The sequence below is a fragment of the Acanthochromis polyacanthus genome, chromosome 13 (genome assembly GCF_021347895.1).
Source record: "Acanthochromis polyacanthus isolate Apoly-LR-REF ecotype Palm Island chromosome 13, KAUST_Apoly_ChrSc, whole genome shotgun sequence".
NCBI lineage: Eukaryota > Metazoa > Chordata > Actinopteri > Pomacentridae > Acanthochromis > Acanthochromis polyacanthus.
In genome coordinates this window covers 4193429-4208368 of record NC_067125.1, presented here as the reverse complement: position 1 = coordinate 4208368, position 14940 = coordinate 4193429, and the positions used below count along the sequence as shown (strand labels likewise).

Below are 14940 nucleotides of genomic sequence, written 5' to 3'. Positions count from 1 at the left end.
CTTTTAGGTGCACATTTACAACATATTAAAAAATGGATCCCTGTGTTCTTTTGTCTCACCTTAAATAGAAAAAACACAACATTAAATACACACATAAATCTGCCTCCAAATTTGTCTCATCAGTAGGGATTAATTATTGTAAATTACAAAAAGGAAGTGAATTTGTGCCTTAAACGTCTATCTGCTTTGATATGGACCTCACTATGATTCATCTCATTAAATTATTGTTCTGCTCCGTTTTATTCATCAACAGACAGCTGCACAAAACCATCAAATTTCATATATTCAGAGGAAATCATTTTAATTTGGGGCCAAATCAAAGTGAAACTAAAGTAACTGATTGAATATTCTCTGTAATCAATACCAATAAACTGATTGATTTTCTTATTTATGTTCTGTCAGCTGCAGTACCAACAGTTTAAACGGACCAAACACAAAAATAGATTTATAGTATATGATTTCTGTATCACCAACTAAATACATGTAGGATTCCCATGGTTTTAGTATAAGTGGAATACCTCTGCACTACACTCTGTGTATATAATACCTGTTTTGCACTATATATGAACAATACCCCTGTACTATAATAGATATGTGCAATACCCCTGTACTATTCTATATATGTACAACACACCATAGACGTCCGCCCGTGTTCCACCAGGACAGTTATTTCTGTTGCACAGCACACTCACTTCTGCTTTTGATGCTGTAACACCAAGCATGGAATCCGAACACTCAATCACCAGAATAATCGTTAGAATATTCGGTTACTAAAATAATCGATATCTGCAGCACTACTTCCAATCTATTTTCTGACAGGCTGTTCCTGACTACATCATCTGTAGATCATCATTTTCATCTTCTTCTACTTATAAACCAGGTGGGATGATACCACTCCGTTCATACGGTCTATATTGTATCATATTACATATACCCATACTGCGTACAGGGCACTCTTACTGCTTCTTTTGGGTTTAAGCTTAGATCCTAAACTAAACTTAGCAGTCTTAGTGCTTGTACTCTGTGCAATGACAGGACTGGGAACACCACCCAGTGGATCGAGCTCAGCAGATGGTGCTGAGCTCAGTTGAGTGTACAATGGACACAGTGCTCTGAACCTTCATGAACACGAGGAGGAACATGGTGGGGTAAACCAGATCATTAAAGGCCCCCACCACCTCAGCAACGGATTGTTTCCATAGCCACGCTCTGGCCAGCCCCCATGACTATGCTACAAAAGTAGATTCGTAATTGAACGAGCCCCAAACAAGGCCCAACCAGTCCCAAACTAGACCCAAACAAGGTCCAGCCAGTCCCAAACTAGACCCAAACAAGGTCCAGCCAGTCCCAAACTAGACCCAGCCAGTCCCAAACTAGACCCAAACAAGGCCCAGCCAGTCCCAAACTAGACCCAGCCAGTCCCAAACTAGACCCAAACAAGGCCCAGCCAGTCCCAAACTAGACCCAACCAGTCCCAAACTAGACCCAGCCACTCCCAAAAAAGGCCCAGCCAGTCCCAAACTAGACCCAGCCAGTCCCAAACTAGACCCAAACAAGGCCCAGCCAGTCCCAAACTAGACCCAGCCAGTCCCAAACTAGACCCAAACAAGGCCCAGCCAGTCCCAAACTAGACCCAGCCAGTCCCAAACTAGACCCAAACAAGGCCCAGCCAGTCCCAAACTAGACCCAACCAGTCCCAAACTAGACCCAGCCACTCCCAAAAAAGGCCCAGCCAGTCCCAAACAAGGCCTAACCAGTCCCATACTAGGTCCAACCAGTCCCAAACTAGACCCAGCCACTCCCAAAAAAGGCCCAGCCAGTCCCAAACAAGGCCCAACCAGTCCCAAACTAGACCCAGCCACTCCCAAAAAAGGCCCAGCCAGTCCCAAACAAGGCCTAACCAGTCCCATACTAGGTCCAACCAGTCCCAAACTAGACCCAGACAAGGCTCAACCAGTCCTAAACTAGACCCAGACAAGGCCCAACCAGTCCCAAACAAGATCCAAACAAGGTCCAAAATGCTAAGAATGAGGCCCAAGTCCAAAACAAGGCCAAGCCTACTTGCAGAAGCCCTAAAGCCTAACATGCCCAACATGAGGCCCAGTAATCCCCAAATTAAGGTCCAACAAACCCTAAGTAAGGCTCAGCAAGGCCCAAATGAGGCCAAACAAGCACCAACAAGGACCAACAAAACCTAAATAAGGCACAACTAGATCTGAACGTGGCTGCAGTACTCCTGAATGAGCTCAAAAGGGCAAATAAGTCCTGAACAAGGCCAAACAATCCTGAACTAAACCCAACGAACCGTGAGGGAAATTTGACAAATCCTCAAGTCCTAAACAAGGTCAAACAAGACCTGAATGATGTCAAACTAGATCCAAACTATACAACAAATTTTCACATTACATTTACCTTCCCCTTGTACAACCAAACAGAGTTTTGTCCCGTTTTAGAGCCACTCTTGCTCAATTTACACTGCATGTTAGCCTTCACAGTCTGTACCACCTCATTATATTTGACTTCAAAAAACATTTTTAAGGAATCTTCTTATTGTTTCTTGCTATTGCAAAGCCTCGAGGAACAGCCACTTTGCATTTCACTGCACATATGGTATCAGCATATGAAAAATTAAACTCCTGACTCTTAAATCACATCAGTGGTACATTTTGGACGAAGGGTTATAAAAATAAAACTGATGACTGTGGCAGTGCATTAAATGTGAAGGTGATTCTGCGATTACTGTGTAAAGCCAAAGTATTTAACAATATTGAAACGATGCAATTTTTCAGGTAGGTGCTTCCCTAATTAAAGGTTAAATATTGTGATCGGTTCTTGATTCTCTTTTGCTCATGTTTTTCTAAGTGTAGCTTTTTCAGTCACTAAACTACAGACCCTATGCTTCAATAATTTATTTCAGTTGTGAGTAAAGAAAAGGAAGAATCAGATCTCCTTTCCAGTCACAGTGTAAACACAGTTTTGCATCACCATGAAAATAAAACTATTTTATGAAACATATGAAGTGCAGGGACATTTAAATAGCAAAATCAACAATAAAAATCCTCAAGTAAACATATTTAGTTTCTTAGTGTCGTTAATATTGCTGAAATATAGTCATTTTTGAAAGTCAAGTTTTTTACTACATGTAAACTGCTGCTGAAACACTGCAATTTGCCAAAGGGGATCTAGAAAGCACATGAAGTAATATTCAAACTGCAAAAACTCGTAAACAGTAAATTAACTTCACCACTTCATTGCCTAATTTTTCCGTGCATCGGTTCTTTGTCACAACTTGGTTTTTCAATCCTTAAAACTTGTCTGAAGCATTCAACATTTTTGAGCGAATAAGTTTTCTGAACAGATCATCATTACTGACACCAGAGCAGTTAAAGACATGCTTTTATTTTTTTCTCTTGTTTGTCCAGCTGAACAAATCTGGTCAATAATCTGCATTTCCACAACACAATGTGATGTTTACAGATGATGCTTATTTTGGACACGTTTAGTCCGTACATTACAGGGTTAAAGAGCGGCTGCACTGTTAGAAAGTGTAAAGATAAAAATATTTGCAGAATATTTGGCACATTGCTCACATCAAATCTGTTCCCTAAGATTTCAAAGCTAACACCAACTGAGAAGTTGAGCAGAGAAGCCAGGTGAGGTATACAGGTGCTGAATGCTTTCTTCCTGCTCTGTTTACAACCAGAAAAACACACTCGAAGGATCCTCACGTAGGTGTAGAGGATGACAGAACCTGAAACACAGAGCGCCACGGAAGCAGCAGTGATTTCAAACATATTATTGACTGTGGTGTCACAACAGGCCAGCTGTATGATGGAGTAGTTGTTACAGTACACTTTATTAATGATGTTTCCACACAGCGTTAAAGAGGCAGTCAGTGATGTTGTGAGACCAATGACAAAAACAGGAAGTATCCACGTCACAGCAATCAGAAAAGCAACCTTATTGAATGTCATACGTGTGTTATATTGCAAAGGATAACAGATAGCAAGATATCTGTCATAGGACATGACGGTCAAGTTAATGAGTTCAGCGTTTCCATAAGTGTATAAAGAGAAAACCTGTAAGAAACAGAGTGAAGCAGAAACGGTGTGAACGTCAGAGAGGATCTGAACCATCAGGAATGGAAACAACCATGAACTTCCAAACAGTTCATTTACAAACAGGCTGACCAGGAACAGGTACATGGGCTCATGGAGGCTTCTGGTTTTACAAATGACCACAATGAGAAACCCATTGGCACCGACAATAAAAACATAAGCACAGAGAACAATCATGAAAAATAAGTATTTAAAAACTCCAGCGTCAAAGTAGGCAGCAAGAATGAAATCTGAAACCTGTGTTGAGTTCTTCATCATCTTCATCCTCCTGTAGGCTCCAAACAGAAGAACACTCGGGAACAGGAGAGCACAGGAACAACCGGATGATCTGGTTACATTTTGTACATCTGCTTTCAACACAACTCAGTCTTCAGTCAGTTCACAGTTAGTTCATTAGCTCAGAATCACAAACTTACTGCTCTGTATTTAAAGTCAGCAGAATATGGTGACGTTCATCACTCTGTGTGAGCTGTAACTCTGCCTCTGCTGCTTTTAAAGCCCTCAGGTTTCACCCACAGCAGCAGTCTGACGTCACAAAGAACAGACTGACTTGATCCTGATAAAACTGACTTTGTAACACAGATATTTGGAGGGCATTTTAAAACGGAAACAGTTGAATGAAAAGAAGTTAAAAGTTTCCTCGAATGAACAACTGAACCCAACATGTTTAGTCCAAACTTAATAAATATGAACTATCTACTGATAAAATTAGGAATACAGAGCAGGTATGGGCTCTTGTTGTCACAAACATTACAGCTGAATGAGCACAGATATTATTTCGATCAATTGTCCCCAACCATCAGGCCACAGACCAGTACCAAGCCGTACAAAGAGAATAAAAATGATTTATTTTGTATTTCATTTCTGGCAGAGTCTGTGTTGTGTCAAATAAGGCATAAAACCTTCAGGTATAAGGTTAGAAGTGTCAAAGGCCGCCCACACATAAGAGCAGTGTGTGTGTGCAGAGCAGAATGCTGACTGCATTGTGTGTGTATGAACAGGCAGTCTGGGCACACGGCTAACAGCTGGAGGGCTCAAGGTCAGGTGTGATGGGAGATTCTTGTTTGGAGGACTTCTGTATTCATAGGATGAGATGCCCTGGCGTTCACTTAATAACACCTGTTGTTGTCTTTAATGTACTTTCCATAAAGATGCAGACGGTGATGATTGGAGGGGCAGGAAGCCAGGATGAGAGGAATCACCTTAGAGCGACACTCCAACTTTACCACCATTTAGACACCCTTAAGGAAGGATTAAGGAAGGTAATAGTGACAGATTTACGAGTTTTATGATAAAAGAAGGGTGGTCTTGAGGTGTAGAGAACTGCACACACCAGGGCAAAACAGTATAAAAGACCGGGCATCAGAGGGCAGAGTCAGATCGTCCTGGGGCATCTCATCGGTGTTTGGACCGTGTGCACATGGAATAAACACTTATTTTTGAATCTGAAGAATGCTCCAAGACTCTTCTGTTTTTTATTCGTGAGACTGCTGCAACTATTATTTTTAACGGTGTATATTTTTCACTGATTGGAACCTGAAACAGACAGAAGACTTAATCTGAGAAGACAATGTATTTACGACATCTGGAGTGTGTTGTATTATGAAAAAGGACTAGATCGTCTTCCCATCACTTCCGTCTGTGCTTGTTTCCTGCACTAGATAATAAATGAAGCTGTCAATCTGCCAAAATTCCAGTCCGATTTAGATTATTTACACAGATCCTGGCTCAACAAGAACAAACTGAACCCAACTAGGGCCCAGGTGACCTCAAAAACCCCAAATGAGCCCAAACTACATCTGAACAAGGTCAAATGAAGCCCAACAAGCCCCAAATGAGTCCAAGCCAGACAGGAATGAGGCGCAGCAAAGTCTAAGGAGTCCCAAACAAGACCTGAAAAGCACAGACGAGGCCAAACATGCCCAAAACAATGCCCAAATGAGGCCTGACTACATCAGAACAAGGCCAAAGTAGACCCTTACAAGCCCCAACAAGCCCCAAACAGGGCCTAATCAGTCACAAACTGGACCCAAACAAGGTCCAAGTGGCCTCAGAAAAACCCAATGAGGCCAAACTAGATGCAAACAAGCTGGAATGAAGCCCAACAAGCCCTAAATCAGGCATGTCCAAAGTCCGGCCCGGTGGCCAATCACGGCCCGCGGGAGGATTTCATACGGCCCGCAACTTCGGTCTTATAATGTATTATTTATAGCCCGCTAGCACTGTCTAACAGAATAAATAAATCACAAAACTTTAAAATGTTATTCCTCTTTTCACCACATGGTGGCAGCACCACTTTCATGCTATCTGACTCTGCATCCTTGGCGAACCCTTCTCTGCTCATTGCTGCAATGGCGACTGCAAAGAAAAGGAGGAAAGTTGATAGTGAGGGTGGCCGCTTTCAGGAAAGATGGGAATTGCAGTACTTCTTCACTGAAGATCGAGGCAATTGCGTTTGTCTTATTTGTCAAGAGACTGTTGCCTTGTTTAAGATTTTAACATAAAGAGACACTACCAAACTAAACATGCTAACACATACGACAAGCTAACAGGGAGTGACCGCGCTGAAAAAGTGAAGCAACTCCAAGCTGCTCTGGCATCACAACAGCGATTCTTCACACGGGCCTGTGAGTCAAAGGAAAGTATCACCAAAGCAGCATAGCTAAACATGGCCAACCTTTTACTGAAGGTGCATTTATCAAAGACTGTGTTATGAAAATGGTGGAGAACGTTTGCCCCGAGAAGAAGCAAGAATTTATGAACGTTTGCCTGGCACGTAACACTGTGGCACGGAGAGTCGAGGACATATCAGATATTCAGACTACTGGGGGAAAGGGGATTGGCTTTTGATTATTTCTCATTAGCCTGCAACGAAAGCACCGATGCATCTGACACTGCACAGCTCTTGATTTTTTTAAGAGGAGTTGATGACAACATGAACGTAACAGAGGAGCTGCTTGACCTCCAAAGCCTTAAAGGCCAAACCAGAGGAACGGATTTTTTCGTTTCTGTTTGTGAAGCTGTTGATGATCTGAAACTGCCATGGAGTAAAGTTTCTGGGATCATTACTGATGGTGCGCCTGCCATGGCTGGTGAGCGAAGTGGATTGTCCACACTGATCTGCAATAAAGTCAGCGAAGAAGGAGGTAACGCTAATAAACTTCACTGTATAATTCACCAGCAGGCTCTCGGCGCCAAACATCTCAAATTTGATCATGTTATGAAGCCAGTGGTAAAGGCAATCAATTCTATTCGCTCTAAAGCTGTACACCACCGACAGTTTCAGCAGTTCTTGCTTGACATTCAGGCTGAATACGGAGACGTAATATATGACAGCGATGTGAGGTGGCTCAGTTGGGGGTCCGCAATGCAGCGATTTTTCTCTCTCAGAGAGGAAATTGGACGTATTTTGGGTGATGGAAGAACTGTCCGATCCTGTATGGCTGGCAGTTTTGGCTTTTTTGGTTGCCATAATGAAGCATCTGAATGCGCTGAATGTTAATCTGCAAGGACAAGATGCAGTGGTGCGCCAGCTGTACGCTCACATCAAGGCCTTTGGAACCAAGCTGCAACCTTTGCAGAGACACTTGTCCCAAACGGAGCCCTGCACCGTGCACTTCCCAGCTTTGAAAGAGGTCATGGACAGTTTCCCACAGGACAACATCGGTGCTATGCAGCGATGTCCGCGTTCTATTGTAAACATGGATGTCACCGTTTACTATACAGCTGTATCTAAACGTGGACGTCCGCGCTGCATCGTACATACATAATACATGCACGATGCCGCGCCGACGTTCGTCCGTGTTCCGCGCTCCAGTCGGACGGTGATTTCTGTTGCATTGCGTGCTCACTTCTGCTTTTGATGACGTATCGTGCTCAGACGACTCGTCGACGCGTCGTTAGGTGCAGCCCTAAAGTGTAAACATGTAAACAAATGTTTCTAGTGAAGAATGGACTCTGACTTGTTCTTTTAGACTGGTAGGGTATCTGCAATGCGACACATTATGGCTGTTAAATCATACAATGCCATAATAATGTGGTTTAAACTCAGGACAAGCAAATAAAGTTTCCCTGCATGTTCATAAAACTCACTGGAACATTTTAAATATCTGATAGTAATCACACTGTCACACATAGAATCTGTATATTCTGAGCTTTCTCTTTCCAACAGTCCTTGAACTAACCACAGTTCAGTCATGAAATTAAACCAAATCTAATGTTAAACTTATGACATTTCATTAAAATCTGACATCTGGGTTTTAATTAGGATTTTATTCTCTAACTATCCCAATCCTTGCGTCTCTTGTTTTTTTACTTGCTAGTTTTGTTCATTTCAACTGTGTTTTCTCCGTCTACGACTAGCTTTGTCTCCCTCGTTTTTTCTCTGGTTCATCAGGTTTACTTGTTTACTTTATTTGTAATTTTCTGTCGGTTAGTTACACACTTGGACCTTTTGTTTGTGCTTTTCTTCAACCTCCAGACGTCTTTTGTTGGCCTTCCTGCGTTTTGGCCTTTTGAGTAACAGCGATTAAAGTTTCTTTTGTACTTGCTCCTGCCTCCCTGTGATGTCTGCTTTTGGTTCCTTTACTGCTAATCCCAGATGAAATACAATTCACCCCGCATGTCTCGTTTAAGAATTCCGCAAAAATTAACCCGTCTGCATCAGATTCTGCAAAAACTAAAAGTTCCACGTTCGTCGAAAATGATTTGAAAATCCTTGAATGGCTCAGCTGTGACCAGTAGTCAGTTATTTGAGCTTTCAGCTGAACTATAGGCAGCGTTTACGTAGAGCAAAGAGGGGATAAATGTATAAAAATGCAAATAGTTTAATATCTATAGTATGTGTCTAATTTTTTCCAGAATTGGACACTTGGTGACATCTTGATTCCAGGTTTTTACAAGTTTTGCAGAATAAATAATCAAACAAATTCTGCTTTTTTCCCCCCTGATTTCTGACATTCTGTACAGGAGATATGTCTCAGTTCTCTACTTCTGGAGACTTTATATTACGGTGATGCAATAAACTGCTTGAAAAGTCAGAGGGTTGAACAGAAGGACTGGGGGTCAAAGCTTTTTGAATTTCAGGCATCAAACTCTTTAAAAGTCCTGCATTTTTGTGCATCAGTTTGTTGCTTTTCTGCATCAGAAGGAGAACAAAGTTGTGTTAATGTAAAGGAAAATTCTGGCACCAGGTGACAGTTACATAAAACAGAGTATATATGTGTGCATATTATCCTCTGTGAGTGCAGAAGTTGTTTATGCTCATGATAATTCTTACTCTGAAGGTAAATAAAAAGACCAAGCGCTGAAGGATAAAGACCTTCTACTGTCTGAAGATCCAACAATCATGAAACAAGTTCACAACTAGATTTATTGTAGTGTTTAATGTGATTCATTTTCATTTAAACTGTCTGTACAGTCACATGCGTTTACAAAGCAGCACTGCGTTTCTGGTCGTGTCCCCCTGGAAGCTAAAAAACATCACGCCGTTTCTCTGAGCTCATGAAAAGCACAAATTTTACTTTTTCATGCATCTGAACCGACCTACACTTCACCAAACAGCAGCCGTTTGCACAAAACGCGGATGCTGCTCATTTTCAGCCCATACAGCAGCGGGGTGAAGAGCGGCTGGCACGTGAGGAAGTACAGTGATAAGATGATGTCCAGCATGCCGGGCACGCTGCTCATATAAAACCTGCTCTGGACTATTTGAAAACAGCAACCAAAGGAAAAGTTCAGGATGGAAGCCAGGTGAGGCGTGCAGGTGCTGACGGCTTTCTGTCTGCTCTGCTTGCAGCCGGAAAAACACACCTGAAGGATCCTCGTGTAGGTGTAGAGGATCAAAACGAGAGGAGTGATGATGGAGACGACGGTGTAAACCAGTCCATAGACGTTGTTGATTCCGGTGTCGGTACAGGCCAGTTTGACTATAGCGTAGTTTCCACAGGTTACTTTGTTAATTACGTTCCCACACAGCTGCAGAGGGGCACTCAGTGAAATCAAAACCACAATCGCAAGAGAAGGGAACAACCACGCTAGAGCTATGAGCGCAGCCACCTTCTTAGACGTCATGCTCGTTTTATACTGCAGAGGATGACAGATGGCGAGATATCTGTCATAAGACATGACAGCCAGGTTTAAGATCTCCACACAAGCGTAAGAATACAGACAAAAAATCTGCAGGAAACAAAGCGAATAAGAAACGGTGTGAACGTCAGAGAGGATCTGAACCAGCAGGAATGGAAACAAGCCTGTACTCCCAAACAGTTCATTAGCAAACAGGCTGAGCAGGAACAGGTACATGGGCTCATGGAGGCTTCTGTTCATGCAGATGATCACGATGAGAAACACGTTAGCACTGATGATTAAAACATACAGGAACAAAACAATCATAAAACATAAATATTTCAACATGCCCGTGTCAAAATAGGCCCCGAGTACAAAGTGTGAAACCTGTGTGGAGTTGATCATCATTCAGGCTCAGAAAAGACTTCACAGGATGAACAGCGTCACATTTTGTTATAGATCTGCAACAGTACAGCTATTTGTGGGCAGCTCAAGCATTAAAAGTCAGGCAGCATTCATTACACAGACCACAGCAGGTAAGCACACCGAACTTACCCCTCTGCAGCTGTACAACACTGAGCGAACAGCACAGCGAGTCCTAACAGCTACCCGACTGAATCAGCTCTGCTCCTTTTATCCTCTTTCATGCATCGACGTCACAGTACACCGACACAGCAGCACAAAACTCTCCTTCTGTGAGTGGATGTGTTGCTGTATGTCGCTGTAAAAGCCGGCTTGCAGGACTTTCACATGTAAAGTACACAAAAGGAACAAGAAAAGCACTCAGACAGCGCAGTACTCCACCAAGACTGACTATTCCCCCATATGTCAGAAAAACAGCATTTGTTTATTAGTTATTGATGATCACAAATCACAGCAACATAGAATGAGGCCATTTAATACAGATGTAGCCACAAACAACATGACCTTCCAGGCGTGTGTTCTGCATGTGTACGTTATGTACGGATACCGAATCACGTGACCTAAATATGTAGCTGGTGGTGGGAATTGATGGGACTCAGAAACATCCCATAATTTAATCAGTTGTTCCTTGTATCATTTCTGATGGATAAGTCCCGATAAGTTGTAGTATCGCAATCATGTGATCGCCAGCAGGCAGCTGATGTAGTGTTCACTTGTTGTCATGGTTACAGTGACGCCGTGCCGCTATCTCACAATGATACAGAAATCTTTACCCTTAAAAAGCCGGGACCGAGTATACTCTGTTCACGCTTACTCATACACACAGCCGAAACCGAACATTCTCGGCTCGCTAATTAACATAAAATATGCACACACCCGTATGTTTAAGTCGACCAATGGTAAGATATAAACATTGGGGCCAAATTTGCTTATTTCAAACGATAAAGCCGTATGAGCCGTTATAACGAAGCCGCAATTACGAAGCTCTTATCGCGGCGTGTACCGTAATAACACGGCCGAAATTCAATATGGTGAACGTCTACGACAATGAGACCTCGCAAGACTTGATCGATACTTTTATGGATTAGGTGGTTTTAGTATATGTACTTCTGCAGAAACATGGCCTGGTAAGGGTTAAGACACCGCTGATCCAGACTACATGTTAATCACTTAGTCCTTGTGTCATTTCTGACCTTCTCTGAAAACTTCATCCAAATCTGATTTTGAGTAATGTTACAAACACACAGACTGATAAACAGGCAAGTCGTTGTATACTGTAAATATCATCCATTGCATTCAAGCCAAACCAGTCCCCATTTGTGTCTGACAGGAACGATCAAAGAGGAAAGTGTGCACGAACCCAATGAGCACGTATGGAATGAACCTCACGTCTGACGGACAAGAAAAATCCTAAAATATCGTACAATAAGAAAAACGCTGCTTGTACCTGGGCAGGAGGAGGATGGAGGCGTGGTCTGACCTGCTGAATGGTGGCTCAGTCTTTGCTGCGTAGTCGCCTCTGACGGGAGAATAACAGTGGTCCAAAGTTTGGTCTCCTCTGGTGGGGAAGGTGGTGGGCTGGCCAAGCTCTGGCATCACCTTCCTCAGGCTGGCATCGGTAAAACCCCCAATGAGGGCAGCTTCCCCGTGGTTAGCCTGGTAGCAGGACATGGCCTCATGCAGCGTCCGTGGTCGCCTGTGGGTGAAAGTAGACAGCACTGAGAATGACGGAGGTGAATTCACGAGGGAGGTAGACAGGCCGGAATTTGATGGTTAAAAGTTCCAGGTTGGGCGGGCAGCACTTTGAGAGTTAAAGAGCATCTCTGCACCAGCTGTTGTTGGTTATAAGACAGGCCCCCCCCACCTTTAGACTTTCCCCACTCAGTCGTTCTGTCCGTACACAGATGAACTGTATGGAGTCATTTTGGCTCACAACTATGCAATTTGCCTAAAATATCAACATTTTTCACCGGTCCTGATGTGTGTGCAAAGTTTCACACGTTTTGAGTAATTTTAGGCCTTCAAAAGTGCAAATGAAGTCAGAAAAAGTATAAAAATCCCATGGGTTTCAACAGGATGCTCGGACCCTAAGTACAGGGTGACACAAAAAAAAACGGGAATTTTTTAACAATCCAATAAAACCAAGAGTGATGGAAGAAAAATATTTTATTCATAGTAACTGAAACCTTAAAGCATGCCATTTAAAAAAAACAATGATGGAACTTTCATTTATAAAAAGTTACTTCCTGTAGATGGCGTCCTCCTGTACGAATGCATTCTTGAATTCTGCTGTTGAGATTCCTCATTGACCGCGGCAACATCTCAGCTGGGATGCTGTGAATTTCATCCTGAATTCTCTGTTTTAACTCATCCAGAGTTCCTGGTCGAGTCGTGTACACTTTACTCTTTAGATAGCCCCAGGTAGATTCCAGGAACGGATTTGTACAGGAGGACGCCATCTACAGGAAGTCTTTTTTTAAAAAAAATGAAAATTCCATTGTTTCTTAAATGGCATGTTTTAAGGTTTCAATTACTATGAATAAAATATTTTTCTTCCATCATTCTCTGTTTTATTGGATTGTTAAACAGTTCCCATTTTTTGTGTCACCCTGTATAACACAGAAATCTTGATTTACAATTAAACGGAAACATTCATGATCCAATCGATCAAGTCTGACATCATTGATTAAACCATAACGTCCCTTCAGAGATCAGCATAACGAGGTGACGCTGCTGCTGTGGGCGTCAGCGGACTAGAAAAGGTTCTCAGCAGCAGAGTCTGAGCTCAGCGAGGAGTGAGTCTGACTGCAGCAGGTCACCACCAGGGATGGTAAGATTACAAAGACCGTCTCAGCCGTTTTCTTCATGATGAATTCCTCCACTTTTAACGCTATCGATATCTTCACAGCGGTTCCAAGCAGAGGTTCACAGATCGACTTTACCAAGTGTCAAAAGTGTCAAGAAGCACCAGGATCATGATCAACTCCACACAGGTTACATTTTTCACCCTCAGTGCCTACGTTGACACCGGGATTTTCAAATACTTCTACTTCCTGATTGTTCTGGCGGTTTATATTGCAACTCTCAGTGCTAACGTTTTAATCATCGTGGTGATCTGCATTACCAGGAGCCTCCATGAGCCCATGTACCTGTTCCTGCTCAGCCTGTTTGCTAATGAACTGTATGGGAGTACAGGCTTGTTTCCATTCCTGCTGGTTCAGATCCTCTCTGACGTTCACACCATTTCTTATTCACTCTGTTTCCTGCAGGTTTTCTGTCTGTACTCTTATTCAACGATTGAATTTCTGACCATAGCCGTAATGTCTTACGACCGACATCTCGCCATCTGTTATCCTCTGCAATATAAAACACGCATGACGTTTAACAAGATCATGTTTCTTATTGCTTTAACGTGGGCATATGCTTTCTTTATCATGCTTTTAATGGGCTTCGGTCTGACTGGCAGTTTGCAGCTGTGTGGGAACATCATCAACAAAGTGTACTGTGACAACTACTACATTGTGAAGCTGGGCTGCTCTGACACCACCGTCAATAACGTGTTTGGACTGGTTCACATGTTCACCGTCATCTTTGGTCTGATCGTGTTTATCCTCTACACGTATCTGAGGATCCTCAAAGTGTGTTTTTCTGGCAGCAAACAGACCAGACAGAAAGCCGTCAGCACCTGTGTACCTCACCTGGCTTCCCTCATCAACTTCTCCTGTGGGGTTTTCTTTGAGATCGTACAGAGCAGGTTTAATATGACCGCCGTGCCCAACACGCTGCGTGTTTTCTTATCATTGTACTTTCTCACGTGTCAGCCGCTCTTCAACCCGGTACTGTACGGGCTCAGGTTGTCCAAAATACACGACACATGTAGGATTCTGTTTGTTAGGAAAAAACAACAAACATGATCAATGCATGGCAGTTTTTAATGTGTGTGCTTAACATGAATAAACTTGATCTCAGCAGATTTCTTCAACCCTCCAAACTGTGTGTTATTTGCTCCCGTCACATTATTCTCAGAGATGTTCATGTTTGTGCCTCCATGATAACAGTGCAGCCACATTTAAAGGTACTGTGCAGCATCACAGATCAAAAAAAAGGAAACGGCTGAATTCTTGAACCATTTCTTTCACAAAAATTAAAAAGAAAATTGTGCCAGGTGCATATTTCCTCAGTGTCCACATGTTTTTTTTTTTTTTTAAAGTCTCTCCATAAACTGCATAAGCACAACACACATGTTTTACTGTTTACATATTCGATTTGTTTCCATACTTGTCCTGAAAAGTCTGATCTTTGACTGTTGGCAACAGCCGATCAGTCAGTCACA

At 42.7% G+C, this 14940-nt stretch overlaps 3 protein-coding genes across 3 annotated transcripts; 1 reads left to right on the top strand and 2 right to left on the bottom strand.

Annotated features, from left to right (window-relative positions):
• Positions 1 to 3436: 3436 nt before the first annotated feature.
• Positions 3437 to 4655, bottom strand: LOC127536863 (olfactory receptor 11A1-like). Its single transcript, XM_051958234.1, has 2 exons — positions 3476 to 4655; positions 3437 to 3444 (listed from the first exon to the last, which is right to left on the bottom strand). The coding sequence occupies exons 1-2, from the start codon at positions 4380 to 4382 to the stop codon at positions 3437 to 3439; spliced, it is 915 nt and encodes a 304-aa protein (XP_051814194.1). The 5' UTR covers positions 4383 to 4655.
• A 4860-nt stretch (positions 4656 to 9515) lies between these two features.
• Positions 9516 to 10846, bottom strand: LOC110955169 (olfactory receptor 10R2-like). Its single transcript, XM_022200052.2, has one exon. The coding sequence runs from the start codon at positions 10590 to 10592 to the stop codon at positions 9663 to 9665; it is 930 nt and encodes a 309-aa protein (XP_022055744.2). The 5' UTR covers positions 10593 to 10846; the 3' UTR covers positions 9516 to 9662.
• A 2736-nt stretch (positions 10847 to 13582) lies between these two features.
• Positions 13583 to 14521, top strand: LOC127536862 (olfactory receptor 11A1-like). Its single transcript, XM_051958233.1, has one exon. The coding sequence runs from the start codon at positions 13583 to 13585 to the stop codon at positions 14519 to 14521; it is 939 nt and encodes a 312-aa protein (XP_051814193.1).
• The last annotated feature ends 419 nt before the right edge of the window (positions 14522 to 14940 follow it).